The sequence below is a fragment of the Acipenser ruthenus genome, chromosome 52, assembly GCF_902713425.1.
Source record: "Acipenser ruthenus chromosome 52, fAciRut3.2 maternal haplotype, whole genome shotgun sequence".
Taxonomy (NCBI): domain Eukaryota; kingdom Metazoa; phylum Chordata; class Actinopteri; order Acipenseriformes; family Acipenseridae; genus Acipenser; species Acipenser ruthenus.
In genome coordinates this window covers 2,024,041-2,044,692 of record NC_081240.1, presented here as the reverse complement: position 1 = coordinate 2,044,692, position 20,652 = coordinate 2,024,041, and the positions used below count along the sequence as shown (strand labels likewise).

Below are 20,652 nucleotides of genomic sequence, written 5' to 3'. Positions count from 1 at the left end.
TTGTCATGCTGATGCGCTGGGGAGGCCACACTGTGGTTGATCCCCGGAGCCAGCATCGCAGCCGTTGTGTGTGCTGATGCGCCAGGGAGGCAAAATAAGCTGATCCCTGGAGCCAACATTACACTTCAGCCATCAACACCTGACAGAAGGATATCTACATCATCATATGGAAGGAAACGCAAATGGATGGAGACACATATGGATCACATTAGTGTACTGTAAAGCTATGTCTTAGTTGGTGCTTATCTTGGCGAGAGCTGAGTTCAAATCAGCATGAAGTTTTAACATCTACTCTCGTGTAATGGAAATCACAGCTGCAGTTAGCCTGGAATTCCTCGAACATGCCCTTTGAAACGCTTAGAAAGTGTTTGGTCTTTTGGCACTGTTCATGAAAAAGGTTTGTGCATCTCAGATTAAATCTGGAATCTCTAGATTCATTCTGCGTGCTTCTGTATGCACAAGGATTCTGATTCTCAGTGTTTTAATTCTTTTCTGCTCTCCTTTAGAATTCAATTGATACCTGTTAAGCCATTTGTGTATCTCAATCACAAATGAGAAACGCAATAATAGTAAAATTGATTTATTTCACGTCCAAACGAAAACATGTTAATAAGCGACTACTCTTTATTATAGCTATCATGGGAAATAAAGTATTTTATGCTGCACACACTTTATTACAATAGTTATGCGTAACTGTATTTACATTAATAAAGACGAGTCGCTTCTGCTTTGAAATGAAAAAGACTTACGATTTCAGAGCACATTTAGTAGTTGAACAGAATAAAAAATGAAAATGAAAGTCATTTTTCTATTAACACGTTTCTCAGTTGTGATTGAGATACACCAACGGCTTAACAGGTATCAATTGAGTTCTTAAAGGAGAGTAGAAAAGTCAGGGTAAACACCTGGAAATCAGAAGCTCTATTTATACATCTCAAATCCAGTTTCTTTCTGTTCCTTTGATGAATCAGTTGCACAGCTCAGCTCAGGAGCTGCTCTTCAGTTCTAGTTAAATTCACACTCCCAAGGCACCAGGAGATTGCTTTTCAGGAAAATAAATGAATTATCCAAATTTTTAATTTTACAAACGCCTGTTGCCCAAGCAGCCCCCTAGTAAGCCATCCTGTTGTGTGAACAGTGTACCCCGTTCTTTGAAAATGCACCAACCTCTTTGTGCGTCACAATGCTTCCCTATGCTTTACCACACCTCTCTGTGCTTTACAATGCTTCCCTATGTTTTACCAGACCTCTCTATGCTTTACAATGCTTCCCTATGCTTTACCAGACCTCTCTATGCTTTACAATGCTTCCCTATGCTTTACAATGCTTCCCTATGCTTTACCAGACCTCTCTGTGCTTTACAACGCTTCCCTATGCTTTACAATGCTTCCCTATGCTTTACCAGACCTCTCTGTGCTTTACAATGCTTCCCTATGCTTTACCACACCTCTCTGTGCTTTACAATGCTTCCCTATGCTTTACCAGACCTCTCTGTGCTTTACAATGCTTCCCTATGCTTTACCACACCTCTCTGTGCTTTACAATGCTTCCCTATGTTTTACCATACCTGTCTGTGCTTTACAACGCCTACCTAGGCTTTAGCTTTCACTGTGCTGTATTACACTTTGCTGTGCTTTTACTGTGGGAAAACATCTATAAGGGTTGGAAAAGACCTGGGGTCAATTATAATTATCATTACAATTACATAATAATTGTTTACTGAAATTGCAATTACAATTACAATGCTGTTTTGTGCAATTAGTTACAATCCTGCTGCAGTAATTGAATTTATAATTACAACGGCACTATAAAAATAACACAAACAACTACCCACGTTAACATGTTTACTCTGTTTATTCTAGCAAGCGGTAATCATCACAGGTACAAATACAGAAACACGCTACGGAACGCTTACTCAAACAAACAGGGGTTGAAAATACGAATGTTCACTCAACGGAAAAACCCAACATGGAAAGGAGAATGACTGAGCTTGGAAAGGCTTGTAATTGAACTGGAAATGATTCATTACATGATCATTACAATTGTGCCAAGGTTCAATTACAATGACATTGTAATTACAATTACAAATGACACAAGTACAGTTGCAACTGGACCTCCCCAGTTCTGGTTTGGAATAGAGAGTCCACTGTAGATCTTTAAAGAGGGGGTGCGGCGGTCTCTTGCTGGGGGGGTTCCTGTATGGCGGGTTGCTGGTTGGCAGCGTGGCTGGTTCATCTGTTGAAGTGTGCTGTGAGGGTGTCAATCAGCTCTTGTTTCTTGGTGCCAGTGACCCGCATGCCCAGCTGCTTGCAAGCTTCCTTCAGCAGCGGCACGGTCAGCTTTCCCAGGGTGCCGTTCTTCACGTGGGCCCGCAGCTCCTCCTCCGGAACCTCCGCGCAAGGCTTCTTTTCAGCGCCGCCGCCACCGCTGTCCCCTGCTGGACAGGAGGTGAACCTCGTCAGTCTTTACAATTAACAGGAAGGGAGTTTAAAACCCATTCTCTTACCTCTTATGAGCTTTATTAACATTACCACCAGTCCCTCCCTTTAAAGGAGTGCTGACTATCTTTAAAATCCACTCTCTTACCTCATATTAGTTTTATTAACAGTATCACTGGTGCTCTCTTTAAAGGAGTGCTGACTATCTTTAAAATCCACTCTCTTACCTCATATTAGCTTTATTAACAGTATCACTGGTGCTCTCTTTAAAGGAGTGCTGACAATCTTTAAAATCCATTCTCTCACCTCTTATTAGCTTTAATAACAGTATCACTGGTCCTCCCTTTAAAGGAGTGCTGACCATCTTTAAAATCCACTGTACTGTTTCAGTGTGCATGTGTACTGACCAGACTTGCGTTTCACTTGGGCTCCCTTGCCCTCGGGATTGTAGCCTGGTGGATAGACCAGCTCCTTGAACTGAGAAACCAGTGAACCCAGTCTGCGGTCCATCATCTCTGCTTTCGGCACTGAAACACACACACACACACACACACACACACACAGTTAAAAGGGAAAATAGCTGATAGGTTTACATGTGCAAGAATACAGAGAAGAGGAGAGAAGGTATTATTTGTCTCTCACGGGTGAGGTGCTCTATCTGCTCGGGGGAGAGGAGAGGGCAGTTGAGAAGAGGAGGGGAGGGGGAGGGGAGAGAGGAGGTATTATATGTGTGTCTCTCACAGGTGAGGTCCTCTATCTGCTCAGGGGAGAGGATAGGAGTGAAGAGGAGGGGAGGGGAGGGGAGAGAGGAGAGAGGAGGTATTATCTGTGTGTCTCTCACAGGTGAGGTCCTCTATCTGCTCGGGGGTAGGAGAAAAGAGGAGGGGAGGGGAGGGGAGAGTAGAGGTATTATCTGTGTGTCTAACTGGTGAGGTCCTCTATCTGCTCGGGGGAGAGGATAGGAGAGGATGGGAGTGAAGAGGAGTGAGGAGGAGAAGAGAGGAGGTATTATCTGCGTCTGTCACGGGTGAGATCCTCTATCTGCTTGGGGAGAGGAGAAGAGAGGAGAGGAAAGAAGAGGAGGGGAGGGGAGAGAGGAGGAGAGAGGAGGTATTATCTGTGTGTCTCTCATGGGTGAGGTCCTCTATCTGCTCGGGGGAGAGGAGAGGATAGGATAGGAGAGGAGGGGAGGGGAGGGGAGGGGAGAGAGGTATAATCTATGTGTCTCTCACAGGTGAGGTCCTCTATCTGCTCGGGCTCCAGCAGGTCCAGGGCCAGCGCCTCCAGGTTTCGATAGTGCTGCTGGATCACAGGATTCTCAAAGGCCTCGCTCCTGTAACACACGAGACACCAGAAATGTCACACATACCTACAGACACACACACATAAACATACATACACGAGACACATCACACACAGACACGAGACATTGAAGACACATATACACACACAGACACTAACAGACACACATACATATACAGACAGACATACACACACACACGAGAGGCTGAGGACTCGCACATAATGAATCCATAGAAATGCGAGACATATAGAGAAAACACAAAAGTATGTTGACACATTAATAAATACTAAAAGAAACTTAAATTCATTGACAAATGTTTTGACTAAGTTTTTTAATGTGCCATTGAATTTACATTGAAGACAATGAGAAAGATTTCTAGAGGAAACGTTTGCCATTGAATTTACACTGAAGACACAGAGAAAGACTTCTAGTGGAAACGTTTGCCATTGAATTTACACTGAAGACACTGAGAAAGGCTTTTAATGGAAGCATCCCTCATTGAGTTGACCAGGTTTCTGTTGGGGCGCTGTGGAGTGTTTTACAGTGTGGATGCTGTGTGGAGGAGGCAGTGCTGTCAGGGCTCTCACTGGTATTTGAAGCGCAGTTTGTGCACAATCTCCTTCATCTTGTCGATCTGCTCTGGTTTGGCGGACGTCTTTTCAGGGTAATCCAGGGAGCGGATATCATCAGCGTAGGGCAGGAAGATCACATGGAAACCTGCCAGGGACAAGAACAGAGGCTGAATCACACCAGGGGCTAGATTGCAAAGAATTACAGCTATGGCCAAAAGTTTAGCATCATCACACATTTTGCTTCCTAAAGTCGAATGAAACCTGCTGAATAATGTTATGTTGTGTTGTATTGAATTTAGCACTAGCCTCTTTGGCTGTCAATAAAGACATCTGGTATAGGTCGAGAGGAGAGAGGTATGGTCACAGGAAGTGATGTAACAGCCAAAGGAACAAAAGAGAAGTGGCAGTATGGCAATGAGTCGCAAGAGGTGTGTTTTTTTTTTTTTTAGTGCTTAAGCCGAGAGTTAAAAAAAATATATAAATACAGCTTTGACACTTTGAAAAGGGAATAACTAGTTAAACGTCTGGATTGTTTTCTGTGTATTGGAAGCATGCTGGAACAGGAACTGTACAGTAAGCTGGCGATTGAAGTAGAGAGTACTGAGTGATCTGAAACGTGCAGGACCAGTGAAGACACCGACATGGTTTGAATTTTAAAATACAGAACGAAAAGTTATTTAATGTGTGCAGAACAATCAATATTCGTGTTTTTTTTTTGTTTTTTTTTCAAGCTGCGGGTAGTGGTCTGCTGCAAGAGTTTGTTAAAGCAACGTGAATTATTTTTGTTTTTTTAAACTTGCGAGACTGAAACCCTTAGTTTTCTTTATACTGCTGTATGACTTGCGAGACTGAAACCCTGAGTTTTCTTTATACTGCTGTATAACTTGCGAGACTAAAACCTGGAGTTTTCTTTATACTGCTGTATAACTAGCGAGACTGAAACCCTGAGTTTTCTTTATACTGCTGTATAACTAGCGAGACTGAAACCCTGAGTTTTCTTTATACTGCTGTATAACTGACTGAAACCTGGAGTTTTCTTTATACTGCTGTATAACTTGCGAGACTGAAACCCTGAGTTTTCTTTATACTGCTGTATAACTTGCGAGACTGAAACCCTGAGTTTTCTTTATACTGCTGTATAACTTGCGAGACTGAAACCCTGAGTTTTCTTTATACTGCTGTATAACTTGCGAGACTGAAACCTGGAGTTTTCTTTATACTGCTGTATAACTTGCGAGACTGAAACCTGGAGTTTTCTTTATACTGCTGTATAACTTGCGAGACTGAAACCCTGAGTTTTCTTTATACTGCTGTATGACTTGCGAGACTGAAACCCTGAGTTTTCTTTATACTGCTGTATAACTTGCGAGACTGAAACCTGGAGTTTTCTTTATACTGCTGTATAACTTGCGAGACTGAAACCCTGAGTTTTCTTTATACTGCTGTATAACTAGCGAGACTGAAACCTGGAGTTTTCTTTATATATATTTTTTTGTTTTGTTGGCTGCGGTAAATCTTTATGGAGCTTTCATATGCATTTATTTGTTTAAGGAGACAATTGTAGCAGGACTTAAAACAGTACAATAGTATTATGGAAGACCACGTTTGTTTGTTTTTTTTGTTTGGGAAAGTGATTGTTTAGTTACTATAATTGTTATTTACCTTGCTATTATAGCCTCTCAGTCATTATTGCTGATACTTACCTTGGTGCTAAAAGCTTTGTTCACTATTCGTATGTTTGTCCTTGGGTTGTTTGGTTTCAGTCTGTGTAATGTTTCAATGTTTGAAAATAACTTTGCACAGATTTAAAGAAATGTTTGAATAGTTCTCATGCTAATGTATTTCCTTCTCTATATAAAATATAAATTGCTCCTTTGCATATGAACCACTTAAACTTATAATTGCTATTTGCACAAGTTTGGTTGAACATGTGATATGGTTACTGTTTATGAATGTGAATGCATTATTTAAATGTAGTATTACCTATTTGCATAAGTATTCATTTGTTTAACCCTTTTTGCTGATTGTATTATTAATTGTATTATTTACATGTGAAACGGTTGGTTGCATTTGGTAATTGAAATGTTTTTTATTTTGACTATGTGTGGTATAAAGGAATGTACCTGAGCAATTACTAAAGTGAATCGTTTTGGGGGGGGGGGGGGGTCAGTATGATTTATCTAATTACTTACCCCTTTAACTATTGAAATCTTATTGGCTATTGCTGATCAGTTTATTTAGCAGACACCTTTATCCAAGGCGACTTACAGAGACTAGGGTGTGTGAACTATGCATCAGCTGCAGAGTCACTTACAACTACGTCTCGCCCGAAAGACGGAGCACAAGGAGGTTAAGTGACTTGCTCAGGGAAACACAATGAGTCAGTGGCTGAGGTGGGATTTGAACCGGGGACCTCCTGGTTACAAGCCCGTTTCTTTAACCACTGGACCACACAGCCTCAGTTGAATTCCTTGTGCTAAGAATAATGTCAATTTAAAAAATGTAAAACTGTTATTGCTATAGATATATTGGTAATAGTAATCTGAATCTAACTGAGGAAACAAAATGTGTTTAGTAAGAATACTTAAAAAAAAATACTTATGTTTTGTGCGAAGAAATAATTAACAGTACTGGTTATGTAATAAATGTCAATTAGCTTCTACTTAAAGCCCTGTTCTCTATTAAGTTAACGTAAGTCAGTTGTAATATTGTAGGGTCTCGTAGGTAGAAACCTAGTTTTGCTACGCGGTCCGAGTAACAATTTGTGTTTATTTTATTGGGATGTTTCTATACTTTCTTGGCATCCAGACTTTACTATTAGACAAATTCCGTTACAACGGTAACATATTATTTCACATACCACTTTGTAGTTTTCCATATACTCTTTTATATTCTTTTAGTATTTCTAAACCCTGCAGACAGGTCTAAGATGAACAACAAACTGTTTTCTGTTTCTTTCAGAAAAAGAAAGGTGAAATGCTATTGTATAGCAGTTTAATCCTGGTTTCGCTAGGAGTTTAATAATAAGACACACCTGAGCTTGTTAGCTAGACACACTGGGGGCTAATCAAGCTGGTAGCAGTAAAACCTGGAATGGATCACACTGCTGTGCAACAGGAGTCTTATTTCCATCCCTGTAGGAATGGTAAATCGGCCCGGGTGTGTCTGTGTCACTGACCTGGAGGGCTGAGCTGTACTCTGTTCTTGTCGAGCTCCTCTGACTGAGCAACCAGGGCTGCAAATCGAGGAGGGGTGTTCCTGCGGGGGGTGTACCGGCACAGGGCAAACACCTTCCTCTCCAAACACCTCATCAACAGAGCAGTGAAGAGCTTAGAGCTGCCTGGGAGAGAGGGGGGAGAGAGAGAGGGGGGGAGAGAGTGAGTGTACCAGCACAGGGCAAACACCTTCCTCTCCAAACACCTCATCAACAGAGCAGTGAAGAGCTTAGAGCTGCCTGGGAGAGAGGGGGGAGAGAGAGAGGGGGGGAGAGAGTGAGTGTACCAGCACAGGGCAAACACCTTCCTCTCCAAACACCTCATCAACAGAGCAGTGAAGAGCTTAGAGCTGCCTGGGAGAGAGGGGGGAGAGAGAGAGAGGGGGAGAGAGTGAGTGTAGCAGCACAGGGCAAACACCTTCCTCTCCAAACACCTCATCAACAGAGCTGTGAAGAGCTTAGAGCCAGCTGTAGTTTATGGAGCTGTGACTTGGATGTCCTCGGGTAGATGAACTGGGCCGGTCTCTCACCTGTGACCTGGCTCTCCTCGGGGTAGATGAAATGGGCCGGTCTCAGGTGATGGTGCCTCTCGAGCCGCTCCAGGGGTTTGAACCCGATCAGAACCAGCCCCGGCTCGTCGAACTTCTTTACCTCCTCCGTCTCCTCCTTCTCCAGCACGATCTGCTTGCTCCCGTAGGTCTGTGGGTCAGAAAGCATAATCACAACCCTGCACAGCAGTCTGTCTGGGCCCAGAGGGTTGTGGGGCTTGTAGTTTGGGCCCAGGGGATTGTGGGGACTTGTGGCAATGTGCCCGGCCCCTGTGTGCAATTCTGTGTTATGTGTTGTATGTTGCGTGTGTAAATGTTGGTGTATAGTCATTGGTACACGGGATATAAACGGGTCTGTGTTTCACGTGTATTTAAAAAGTGTAGATTTGTATTTAGGCACGAGGAGAGCACAAATCACTTCACGTGCTGGTTAAATGTAATATGTGAGCACGGGGTTGCACAGAATTAATTCACGTGCTGGGATTCAAGTGAATAATTAATTAGTAATTGAATCCCAGCACAACAGTATATATAGATGCACGTTTTAGTCACTTGTGGTTAGGTGTTCGGGAGTGGAGAACGGGTGAGAGAGAGAGAGGAGTAATTGAAAGTAAAATCGTAAAGATAAGTGTTTGTACTCACCGTGTTTGTTTGTGTCCGTGCACCGTTTGTTTAGTGTTAGTCCGTTTTGTATGTCTGTTTATTTTGGCGCAAGTGCCGTGTCCCGTGTTTTGTACTGTTAAACCTTTTTATTTTGTTAATAAACGCTGAGTGCAGCCATTGCACTCAGCTCATCATCACCACCGTCTCTGTCTGTGTATTCCTGTCTGGTCTGACGCCACCCACTCTGGCCGTCTTTGTGACAGGACTGTAGTTTGCGCCCAGGGGATTGTGGGGACTGTAGTTTGGACACAGGGGACTCTGTAGTTCTCCTGTTACCTGCGCTTTCTTGGTGTCGCTGGGCAGCAGCAGGCTTCCGGTCTCCGCGTGGAACCAGCGAGTCTTGGTCTTGACCTGCTCGTTGGACTCTCGGTACAGCCTGACAGGGTAGGGCTTGGTGGCGCTGCGGACCAGAACATACACCCCAACTGCCAGGGAGACCCCATCCCCCAGAGTCAGGGACAGCCTGCCAGACAGAGAGAGAGTCAGAAACAGAGAGAGAGACAGACAGAGAGTGACAGAAAGACAGAGTCAGAAAGACAGACAGACTGAGAGAGCCAGAAAGAGAGAGCATACAGTCAGAGACAGAGAGTCAGATAGACAGCGTCAGAGAGACAGACAGACAGACAGAAAGTCAGACAAACACAGTCAGAGAGACAGATAGACAGAGACCTGGCAGGCAGAGTTACAGAGACAGGCAGACCAAACATACTGGTAACTACACCCCCAGCAACAATTCAACTGCAAGTTAGCAACACATATCGAATGCATTAGCTTATGATCTCCCCTATTTCATATTCTCCTCTCCTCTCCGCTCCTCTCCTCACCTGGCCTGCGCTCTCTTCTTCATCTCCCTGGCCCGCACCCTCCTTTGCAGGTCTTCCAGTTTCTCAGAAGCCCCCTGCTGCAGGCCCAGGTCGCCCTCGTCCTCGTCCACGGTGATGATGTCACGGTAGAAGAGCGAGACATCGAACCCGCCCGGCTTCGGCAGGTTCATGAGGTCCAGAACCACGCCTGCACACAGACAAGAGAGAGGAGAGAGAGAGTGAGAGAGAGTGAGGTCCTGAACCACGCCTGCACACAGACAAGAGAGAGAGAGAGTGAGAGTGAGGTCCTGAACCACGCCTGCACACAGATAAGAGAGAGAGAGAGTGAGAGTGAGGTCCTGAACCACGCCTGCACACAGATAAGAGAGAGGAGAGAGAGAGAGTGAGGTCCTGAACCACGCCTGCACATAGACGAGAGGAGAGAGAGAGAGAGAGAGTGAGAGAGAGTGAGGTCCTGAACCATGCCTGCACACAGATGAGAGGAGAGAGAGAGAGTGAGGTCCTGAACCACGCCTGCACACAGAAAATAGAGAGAGGAGAGAGAGGTCCTGAACCACACCTGCACACATACACACACAGACACACAAAGACATGAGAGACAGACCTTGGCTCAACCTGCATATTTGTAATTATACCATATAATTGACTGATTACAGTTTAATTACATTTTTATTTGTTATTCAATCATAATTCTTTGATTTTCAACCACTTTTGGGGACCCCCATTGTTTGAAAACAAGTTCTCTAGTATGTGTGTGTATTTGTAGCAGTGCTGGTTATTTAGAGTAAAACATGTTAATAATGTGGGGAGTTGTTTTATGTTACTGATTACTGTAATTGTAATTATAATTACTGCAGCATAATTGTACAGCCAAAACTGTTGCATCGCTCTATACAATGAACTAATTCTGCTTTATGATGAAGTGGAATGAAACCTGCTGAATAATGTTACGTTAACATATTGAACTGCATACTGCTTTGCAGTTTTAACGAAAAACTGAAATTAAAAAAATGTGATATTTCGAAATCTAACATTAAATACCACTGCACGGCTATCATGGCTTCCAGTAGACTTTTGCGATATGATTGTGTAGTTTCTTTGATGTTAAATACAATTACGTTCAATTATGTTCATATATATATATATATATATATATATATATATATATATATATATATATATATATATATAGATATGAACATAATGGTCTGGTGTGGGTACCGGTGTCTCGGAGGTCGCTGGCCTTGCTGCGTGCCAGCCTGGCCTTGCCGCTGTCCTCCGCGTGAGGGTTGTCCTGATTGGTGAACAGCATGACCCGTTTGTGGCTCAGCCTCGTCTTCACGTCGCTGAACAGGTTGGAGCACACCCACAGCGCCTCCTGCAGGGAGAAGTCGGCGCTGCAGCCCAGCGTCTCCTGGAACAGGGTCTGCCCCTTCTCTCCCTGGAAACTGTGCAGGTCTAACACACGACGGGCTCCTGCAGGGGAGAGGAAAGGAGTTAGAAAGAGAAAACAAGGAATAAAAACAGGGAAAATCAAGGAACAAATTAAAAAAAAAAACAGGGACGAGACCAGGAGAAACCTGCAGGTACCACTGGTGAGATCTTCAATGTTTTTATTTTAGAGATGATTAGCTATTAATCATTCTGGAGACACCAAGACCACCAGCATATCATTTAATTACACATAAAAGGCATGGAAGTTTATCCAGACCAGTCTGCAGTAAGGCTGCAAAGCCTATGCACTATGCACTGGCCTGACCTAAGCACCATGTTACTGGATCCTATTATTGCACCATGTCATTGTAGATATAAGTTGCTGTAATCCTAACTTGCTGCGTCCTAGTTCATATTGTATTCTAGTAGTTTTATTTGCACTTGCTGTAAACAACACTGTATTTGAATTTGAATCTTGCATTGTAACCCTGTACTGCCCTGTAACACCTGTATGTCGAGTTGGATAATAATAATCATCATCATCATCATCATCATCATCATCATCATCATAATAATAATAATGGCGCTGCAATTGAAATTGTAATGGTAACTGAGCCCACCTGGAGTGTCCAGATCGTGGTACACGTAGACATGCTTGAAGGGGACGGAGTTCTTGTGCTCGGCTGTCCCAAAGAACACCAAGGCCAGCAGGTCTCTGTCACTGCTGATGATCTTGCTGGTGTACACACTGCGAATGCACTGAGGAAACACAGCAGGGGAGGAGGGAGTCAGCAATCAGGAATAGAGGGGGAGACACTGTGAATGCACTGAGGAAACACAACAGGGGAGGAGGGAGTCAGCAATCAGGAATAGAGGGGGAGACACTGCGAATGCACTGAGGAAACACAACACAGCAGGGAGGAGCACTGAGGAAACTCAACACAGCAGAGAGGAGTCAGCAATCAGGAATAGAGGCGGAGACACTGCGAATGCACTGAGGAAACACAACAGGGGAGGAGGGAGTCAGCAATCAGGAATAGAGGGGGAGACACTGCGAACGCACTGAGGAAACACAACACAGCAGAGAGGAGTCAGCAATCAGGAATAGAGGGGGAGACACTGCAAACGCACTGAGGAAACACAACACAGCAGAGAGGAGTCAGCAATCAGGAATAGAGGGGGAGACACTGCGAACGCACTGAGGAAACACAACACAGCAGAGAGGAGTCAGCAATCAGGAATAGAGGGGGAGACACTGCAAACGCACTGAGGAAACACAACAGGGGAGGAGGGAGTCAGCAATCAGGAATAGAGGGGGAGACACTGCGAATGCACTGAGGAAACACAACACAGCAGAGAGGAGTCAGCAATCAGGAATAGAGGGGGAGACACTGCGAACGCACTGAGGAAACACAACACAGCAGAGAGGAGTCAGCAATCAGGAATAGAGGGGGAGACACTGCGAATGCACTGAGGAAACACAACACAGCAGAGAGGAGTCAGCAATCAGGAATAGAGGGGGAGACACTGCAAACGCACTGAGGAAACACAACAGGGGAGGAGGGAGTCAGCAATCAGGAACAAATTATCAGTTCAATTAAGGGTCTAATTAAGTAATTGAGAGTTCAGTTGGAATGAAAACCAGCAGACACAGGGGGTCCCCAGGACCGAGTTTGAGAACCTCTGCTGTACAGGGATGGAAATAAGCCTACTAGTGCACAGCAGTGTCACCCATTCCAGGTTTTACTAACAGCTTGATTAGCCCCAGTGTTTCTAGGTAACAAGCCCAGGTGTGTCTTCTTATTAAACTCACACTGAAACCAGGAATGGATCAAACTGCTGTGCAACGGGAGTCTTATTTCCATCCCTGTAGATATATGTAACACAAAAACTGCAGGGACAGCTATAAGACTCCTATTGCACAGCAGTTTCACCCATTCCAGGTTTTAATACAAGCTTGATTAGCTAAAGTGTATAGGTAACAAGCTCAGGTGTGTCTTATTAAACTCATCAGGTGAGGATCGTTGGTGTCGATCGGGCTAATTTACCATTCAGAGTGAAACGAGTGAAGAACCAGCTGCTTGGGTTTGTGTGGATTGCTGTTCTCCACAGAGTCTAAGAAAAGCAGCGATCATCACAAACCCAAGCAGCTGTTTCTTCACTTGTTTCACTCTGAATGGTAAATCAGCCCGATCGAAACAAACAACCCTCGCCTGATTGTCAGCACATGATTTCTGCGGAGAGCTCGTTCCCCGTAATCGATTAATCGAGTAATCGGTCCATGCAGCTCTAATCGATGCTCTCGCCGGTCACCTGCAGAGTCATGTCAAAGGGGCTCATCTCATCGTCCTCCCCGCGTTCGAACATCGATTGAGACGCATCGACCAGGAAGATCAGACTGTCCCGGCCGGAGTACCGGACATCCGCTGTAAGAGACAAAAAGGCAATGGCAAGAGAGACAGGAACACAGAGCAATCAGGAGACACAGTGGACCACAGAGCAATCAGGAGACACGGTGGAACACAGAGCAATCAGGAGGCACGGTGGAACACAGAGCAATCAGGAGGCACGGTGGAACACAGAGCAATCAGGAGGCACGGTGGAACACAGAGCAATCAGGAGACACAGTGGAACACAGAGCAATCAGGAGGCACGGTGGAACACAGAGCAATCAGGAGACACAGTGGAACACAGAGCAATCAGGAGGCACGGTGGAACACAGAGCAATCAGGAGGCACGGTGGAACACAGAGCAATCAGGAGGCACGGTGGAACACAGAGCAATCAGGAGGCACGGTGGAACACAGAGCAATCAGGAGACACAGTGGAACACAGAGCAATCAGGAGGCACGGTGGAACACAGAGCAATCAGGAGGCACGGTGGAACACAGAGCAATCAGGAGGCACGGTGGAACACAGAGCAATCAGGAGGCACGGTGGAACACAGAGCAATCAGGAGACACAGTGGAACACAGAGCAATCAGGAGGCACGGTGGAACACAGAGCAATCAGGAGGCACGGTGGAACACAGAGCAATCAGGAGGCACGGTGGAACACAGAGCAATCAGGAGACACAGTGGAACACAGAGCAATCAGGAGGCACGGTGGAACACAGAGCAATCAGGAGACACGGTGGAACACAGAGCAATCAGGAGGCACGGTGGAACACAGAGCAATCAGGAGGCACGGTGGAACACAGAGCAATCAGGAGGCACAGTGGAACACAGAGCAATCAGGAGGCACAGTGGAACACAGAGCAATCAGGAGGCACAGTGGAACACAGAGCAATCAGGAGGCACAGTGGAACACAGAGCAATCAGGAGACACAGTGGAACACAGAGCAATCAGGAGACACAGTGGAACACAGAGCAATCAGGAGACACAGTGGAACACAGAGCAATCAGGAGGCACGGTGGAACACAGAGCAATCAGGAGGCACAGTGGAACACAGAGCAATCAGGAGGCACAGTGGAACACAGAGCAATCAGGAGGCACGGTGGAACACAGAGCAATCAGGAGACACAGTGGAACACAGAGCAATCAGGAGGCACGGTGGAACACAGAGCAATCAGGAGGCACGGTGGAACACAGAGCAATCAGGAGACACAGTGGAACACAGAGCAATCAGGAGACACAGTGGAACACAGAGCAATCAGGAGGCACGGTGGAACACAGAGCAATCAATCAATCAATCAGTCAATCAATACTTATTTTATATAGCGCCTTTTATAGTGGACCACCATCACAAAGCGCTTTACAAGATAGTGAGGAACAATGCATAATACATTAAATACAAATAGTAAAACAATACATTCAATACAGGCATAATACATTAAATAAAAGGCTAGGATGTGAATTCTAAACACTGTAGATGCGTGTGTCATACAGAATCATACAAATAAGATGGAGGAAAAAACCTGAAATAGCAATTTAGCTAATAACAGATATCAGGCTTAAAGAGCACTGAAAGCAAGAGAGAACAAGTGGGTCTTGAGAGTTGATTTGAAGTGAGCGGTTGTGGGAGCTGCACACACTAAACCTGGGAGAGGGTTCCAGAGAGTCGGGGCCATGAAGCTAAAAGAGTGCTTTCCAAGCGTGGTGTACTTTAGCTTGGGTATAACAAGCAAGCGTGAGTCAGGGGACCTCAGCTTGCATGCAGGGACATAGACATAGCGGGTCAGCAGGCTGGAGAGATACTCTGGACCTGTGTGATGAAGGGCCTTGTAGCAAGGAAGATAATTTTTTAAGTAATCCTGAACTTTACAGGTAGCCAGTGCAGATGGGCAAGACAGGGGGTAATGTGATCATGTTTTTTTACATCTGGCAAGGATCCTAGCAGCGGCATTTTTAACCAGCTGCAATTGGTTTATGGTGCTTGAAGGAAGACCGCCATAGAGAGAGTTGCAGTAGTCGAGTCGAGAGGAGATGAATGCATGACAGTATTTCTGCATCCGGGAGGGAAAGGTAGGGACGGGCCTTTGAGATGTTTTGGAGATGTTCAACAGATACAGTGGAACACAGAGCAATCAGGAGAAACACAAGAACACAGAGCAATCAGGAGACACAATGGAACACAGAGCAATCAGAAGACACAATGGAACACAGAGCAATCAGGAGACACAATGGAACACAGAGCAATCAGAAGACACAATGGAACACAGAGCAATCAGGAGACACACAAGAACACAGTGCAATCAGGAGACAGAATGGAACACAGAGCAATCAGGAGACACAATGGAACACAGAGCAATCAGGAGACACACAAGAACACAGTGCAATCAGAAGACACAATGGAACACAGAGCAATCAGGAGACACAATGGAACACAGAGCAATCAGAAGACACAATGGAACACAGAGCAATCAGGAGACACACAAGAACACAGTGCAATCAGGAGACAGAATGGAACACAGAGCAATCAGGAGACACAATGGAACACAGAGCAATCAGGAGACACACAAGAACACAGTGCAATCAGAAGACACAATGGAACACAGAGCAATCAGGAGACACAATGGAACACAGAGCAATCAGAAGACACAATGGAACACAGAGCAATCAGGAGATAGAATGGAACACAGTGCAATCAGGAGATAGAATGGAACACAGAGCAATCAGGAGACACAATGGAACACAGAGCAATCAGAAGACACAATGGAACACAGAGCAATCAGGAGACACACAAGAACACAGTGCAATCAGAAGACAGAATGGAACACAGAGCAATCAGAAGACACAATGGAACACAGAGCAATCAGAAGACACAATGGAACACAGAGCAATCAGGAGACACAATGGAACACAGAGCAATCAGGAGACACAATGGAACACAGAGCAATCAGGAGACACAATGGAACACAGAGCAATCAGGAGACACAATGGAACACAGAGCAATCAGGAGACACAATGGAACACAGAGCAATCAGGAGACACACAAGAACACAGTGCAATCAGGAGACAGAATGGAACACAGAGCAATCAGGAGACACACAAGAACACAGAGCAATCAGGAGACACACAAGAACACAGAGCAATCAGGAGACACAATGGAACACAGAGCAATCAGGAGACACAATGGAACACAGAGCAATCAGGAGACACACAAGAACACAGAGCAATCAGGAGACACAATGGAACACAGAGCAATCAGGAGACACAATGGAACACAGAGCAATCAGAAGACACAATGGAACACAGAGCAATCAGGAGACACACAAGAACACAGAGCAATCAGGAGACACAATGGAACACAGAGCAATCAGGAGACACAATGGAACACAGAGCAATCAGGAGACACAATGGAACACAGAGCAATCAGGAGACACAATGGAACACAGAGCAATCAGGAGACACACAAGAACACAGTGCAATCAGGAGACACAATGTAACACAGAGCAATCAGGAGACACACAAGAACACAGAGCAATCAGGAGACACACAAGAACACAGAGCAATCAGGAGACACAATGGAACACAGAGCAATCAGGAGACACAATGGAACACAGAGCAATCAGGAGACACAATGGAACACAGAGCAATCAGAAGACACGAACACAGAGCAATCAGGAGACACACAAGAACACAGAGCAATCAGGAGACACAATGGAACACAGAGCAATCAGAAGACACACAAGAACACAGAGCAATCAGGAGACACACAAGAACACAGAGCAATCAGGAGACACACAAGAACACAGAGCAATCAGGAGACACAATGGAACACAGAGCAATCAGGAGACACAATGGAACACAGAGCAATCAGGAGACACACAAGAACACAGAGCAATCAGGAGACACACAAGAACACAGAGCAATCAGGAGACACAATGGAACACAGAGCAATCAGGAGACACAATGGAACACAGAGCAATCAGGAGACACACAAGAACACAGAGCAATCAGGAGACACAATGGAACACAGAGCAATCAGGAGACACAATGGAACACAGAGCAATCAGGAGACACAATGGAACACAGAGCAATCAGGAGACACAATGGAACACAGAGCAATCAGGAGACACACAAGAACACAGAGCAATCAGGAGACACAATGGAACACAGAGCAATCAGGAGACACAATGGAACACAGAGCAATCAGAAGACACACAAGAACACAGAGCAATCAGGAGACACACAAGAGCACAGAGCAATCAGGAGACACACAAGAACACAGAGCAATCAGGAGACACAATGGAACACAGAGCAATCAGGAGACACAATGGAACACAGAGCAATCAGGAGACACAATGGAACACAGAGCAATCAGGAGACACACAAGAACACAGAGCAATCGGGAGACACACAAGAGCACCTCTTCCAAGCTCACCATTTACCCCAACTAAGGGGATATAGTTTAATAGGACAGAATCTAAGCTCAAAACATCTTTGATTTGGAAGCTGCATCCCAATACGATGCCCTTACCTTCACCCTCCTCCCCTTCTTCACCCTCAACCTCATCTTCATTCTGATAGTAGGTGGTCCACTCTGCCATGACTGAAACCAAAGGGCAGACACAGAGAGAGAGAGAGAGAGAGAGAGAGAGAGAGAGAGAGAGAGAGAGAGAGAGAGAGAGAGAGAGAGAGAGAGAGCGTGATTATTTAACTGTCAAGCTTCTTCGTCTGGGATTGAGATCTGCTCTTGTCACTTTATTATGATTAACACCAGTTGACAGTCCAGTTTGTTTATACCCCCCAAACGGGCAAGCGCCTAATTTTCTTACAGCAACAGGCGGTTATATGACACATCCATAAAACAGTTTTCAACATTAGGTGAGGCAATTTCTGAATGTAAAAACAATATTTTTACAAGCCGTGTGTGGCACAAAATATTTTAATATGTACCGGCTAAGAAATGATTCTTTTTTTAATAAGATACATTTACTCATATATGTGATTTAATGTCACTATATATAAATCAGATGCTTTTATACAAAGCAGCTTACAGAGACTAGGGGGTGAACTGTGAATCAACAACAACAACTGCTGAAGAAGTCACTAGGAGCTCGGTTTTTACGTCTCATCTGAAGGACGGAGCACAAGGAGTTTAAGTGACTTGCTCAGGGTCACACACAGTGAGTCAGTGGCTGAGCTGGGATTTGAACCGCCTGGTATCAAGACCCTTTTATTTAACCACTGGTCCTCCAAGCCTACAAAACACTGATATCATATTTTATATATAAGCCAGACCACGAACCATTAATTATTTTCAATAACCATCCCGTTTGTCCCCAATTCAAAATGAATCGTATTAATTAAGCGTTTTACACACACCATGGCACATAACACCTGAAAATATTTTTAAAACGATGAAAAAAAGATCCATCATACCACTTGTAAAACTATTTTCTTCCACTCAAGTCCACGTTCCCAGGCTGCAGTCTGTATTTACAACGGAAACTCAGGGGCGCGTCTTTGCGCCAAATACTGTGACAGACAACCGACAGAACCCAATCGGGGCACAAACTCATCAGTCCGTCTACCAATCAGGACACAACAAGGGCGGGGCTATCGTGAACCTCCAAAAAAGTCGGTAATAACCAACATTGTATGTGAACTGTACTTAAGCGTTTGCGCTATCCAACACTTTTTAAAACCCCGGTATATTATACTTTAGTTAAATGAACTGTAAATCAGAACTTTATTCGGTTTCGCGGTTTCAGGCACAGTTCCTGGTCTCTGTTCCAAGCAAGCAGTGGCGCGCCCCCGCTAAATGACAGAGACACGTGGGCGCGCACGTTGTTTATTGACAGGCAGACAGCCATTCACAGTGCACGCTTTCTCACAAATCCCGACCCACTAGTGACGCGTAGACCGGTAGAGCGGCGAAGGTGGAGTGAGTCTGGAAGTTCGCAAAAGCTTTTAACCCTTTAGTGCATGGTGACGTCATATAGAGACAGATGGAAAAAGTGTCTCTCTTCTAGCCGTTATGGAGACGTATAGAAGCCGCAAATGCAAAACAGCAGCATTGCGGAGTGGAGTAGTGGTTAGGGCTCTGGACTCTTGACCAGAGGGTCGTGGGTTCAATCCCAGGTGGGGGGGACACTGCTGCTCTACCCTTGAGCAAGGTACTTTACCTAGATTGCTCTAGTAAAAACCCAGCTGTATAAATGGGGAATTGTATGTAAAAATAATGTGTGTAAAAATAATGTAATTGTGTGTAAAAATAATGTGATATCTTGTAACAATTGTAAGTCGTCCTGGTTAAGGGCGTCTGTTAAGAAATGAATAATTACACTATGTAACACAATTTTTGTTCCTGGGTAGTAAGTGTTATTTCCTAATTGCTTATGCCTCAAAAGTATAGAAAATGGCTATTATTCCCCACAAACTTTGCTTTTGTGACCAGGACAGTGATATTTTGAAATTTACCTATTTCCAATGAGAAAACGGGCGAATTTGTGTCTTTTCATTCACATAAAGTCAGAAAAAAAACAACATATGAATCCAAATTAACATGTATTTATACTAAAGTATTACAAAAATGACTACAAAAGAGTGAGTAGTTTTTCGAGATTTACGATTATACTGTAAATCACTTTCACGAATCAGCCCCCAAATGTAGTCTCCCATCATGTTCTCGTTATACTGTCCTTGGTAGTGGCGTTCAAAGTCCAGTATATCCTGGTGGAAGCACTCGCCTTGCTCCTCCGAGTACAAAAAAAAAAAAAAAAAAAATTGTTACACGGTGTTACCATATTCAAAAAAATATATTTACTGTGCAAAACTCTCTTTTTTGGTTGTTGTTGTTGAAAATTTTATAAATAAATAAATAAATAAATAAATACATTTAAAAAAATGACGGTTTCACGCTTGTAACCTTTATTCTAAATGACTTGGAGCGTTGTCTTCACATAATAACACGATAAGTTACTGTCTGATGATATTGCAGGGCAGCAGTGTGGAGTAGTGGTTAGGGCTCTGGACTCTTGACCGGAAGGTTGTAGGTTCAATCCCCAGTGGGGGACACTGCTGTTGTACCCTTGAGCAAGGTACTTTACCTAGATTGCTCCAGTAAAAACCCAACTGTATAAATGGGTAATTGTATGTAAAATAATGTGATATCTGTATAATGTGAAATAATGTATAATGTGATATCTTGTAACAATTGTAAGTCGCCCTGGATAAGGGCGTCTGCTAAGAAATAAATAATAATAATAA

The 20,652-nt window shown here is 44.4% G+C and overlaps 1 protein-coding gene across 2 annotated transcripts; it reads right to left on the bottom strand.

Moving 5' to 3' along the window:
• Positions 1 to 1,835: 1,835 nt before the first annotated feature.
• On the bottom strand, positions 1,836 to 19,171 carry LOC117433010 (X-ray repair cross-complementing protein 5). 2 transcript variants are annotated; one of them, XM_059016065.1, is made up of 13 exons: positions 18,823 to 19,171; positions 17,918 to 17,989; positions 13,310 to 13,422; positions 11,617 to 11,755; positions 10,784 to 11,038; positions 9,563 to 9,749; positions 9,015 to 9,201; positions 8,058 to 8,226; positions 7,492 to 7,653; positions 4,329 to 4,458; positions 3,671 to 3,771; positions 2,846 to 2,965; positions 1,836 to 2,437 (listed from the first exon to the last, which is right to left on the bottom strand). In XM_059016065.1, exons 2-13 carry the CDS (start codon positions 17,985 to 17,987, stop codon positions 2,232 to 2,234), a joined length of 1,839 nt encoding a protein of 612 aa, XP_058872048.1. In that variant the 5' UTR covers positions 17,988 to 17,989; positions 18,823 to 19,171; the 3' UTR covers positions 1,836 to 2,231. The 2 variants fall into 2 exon arrangements, with proteins under 2 accessions (XP_058872048.1, XP_058872049.1); XM_059016066.1 differs by having other exon boundaries at positions 1,836 to 2,434; positions 18,823 to 19,168.
• Positions 19,172 to 20,652: the final 1,481 nt, after the last annotated feature.

Bases quoted from the DNA above. Each gene is read 5' to 3' on its own strand.
- LOC117433010 (XM_059016065.1), bottom strand. From the start codon at position 17,987: ATGGCAGAGTGGACCACCTACTATCAGAATGAAGATGAGGTTGAGGGT. The intron at 9,202-9,562 runs GTGAGGAGAGGA...TCTGTCTGGCAG, and splicing joins AAGAAGAGAGCGCAGGCCAG to GCTGTCCCTGACTCTGGGGG. The intron at 3,772-4,328 runs GTGAGAGCCCTG...CGTGTGTTACAG, and splicing joins AAACTGCGCTTCAAATACCA to GAGCGAGGCCTTTGAGAATC.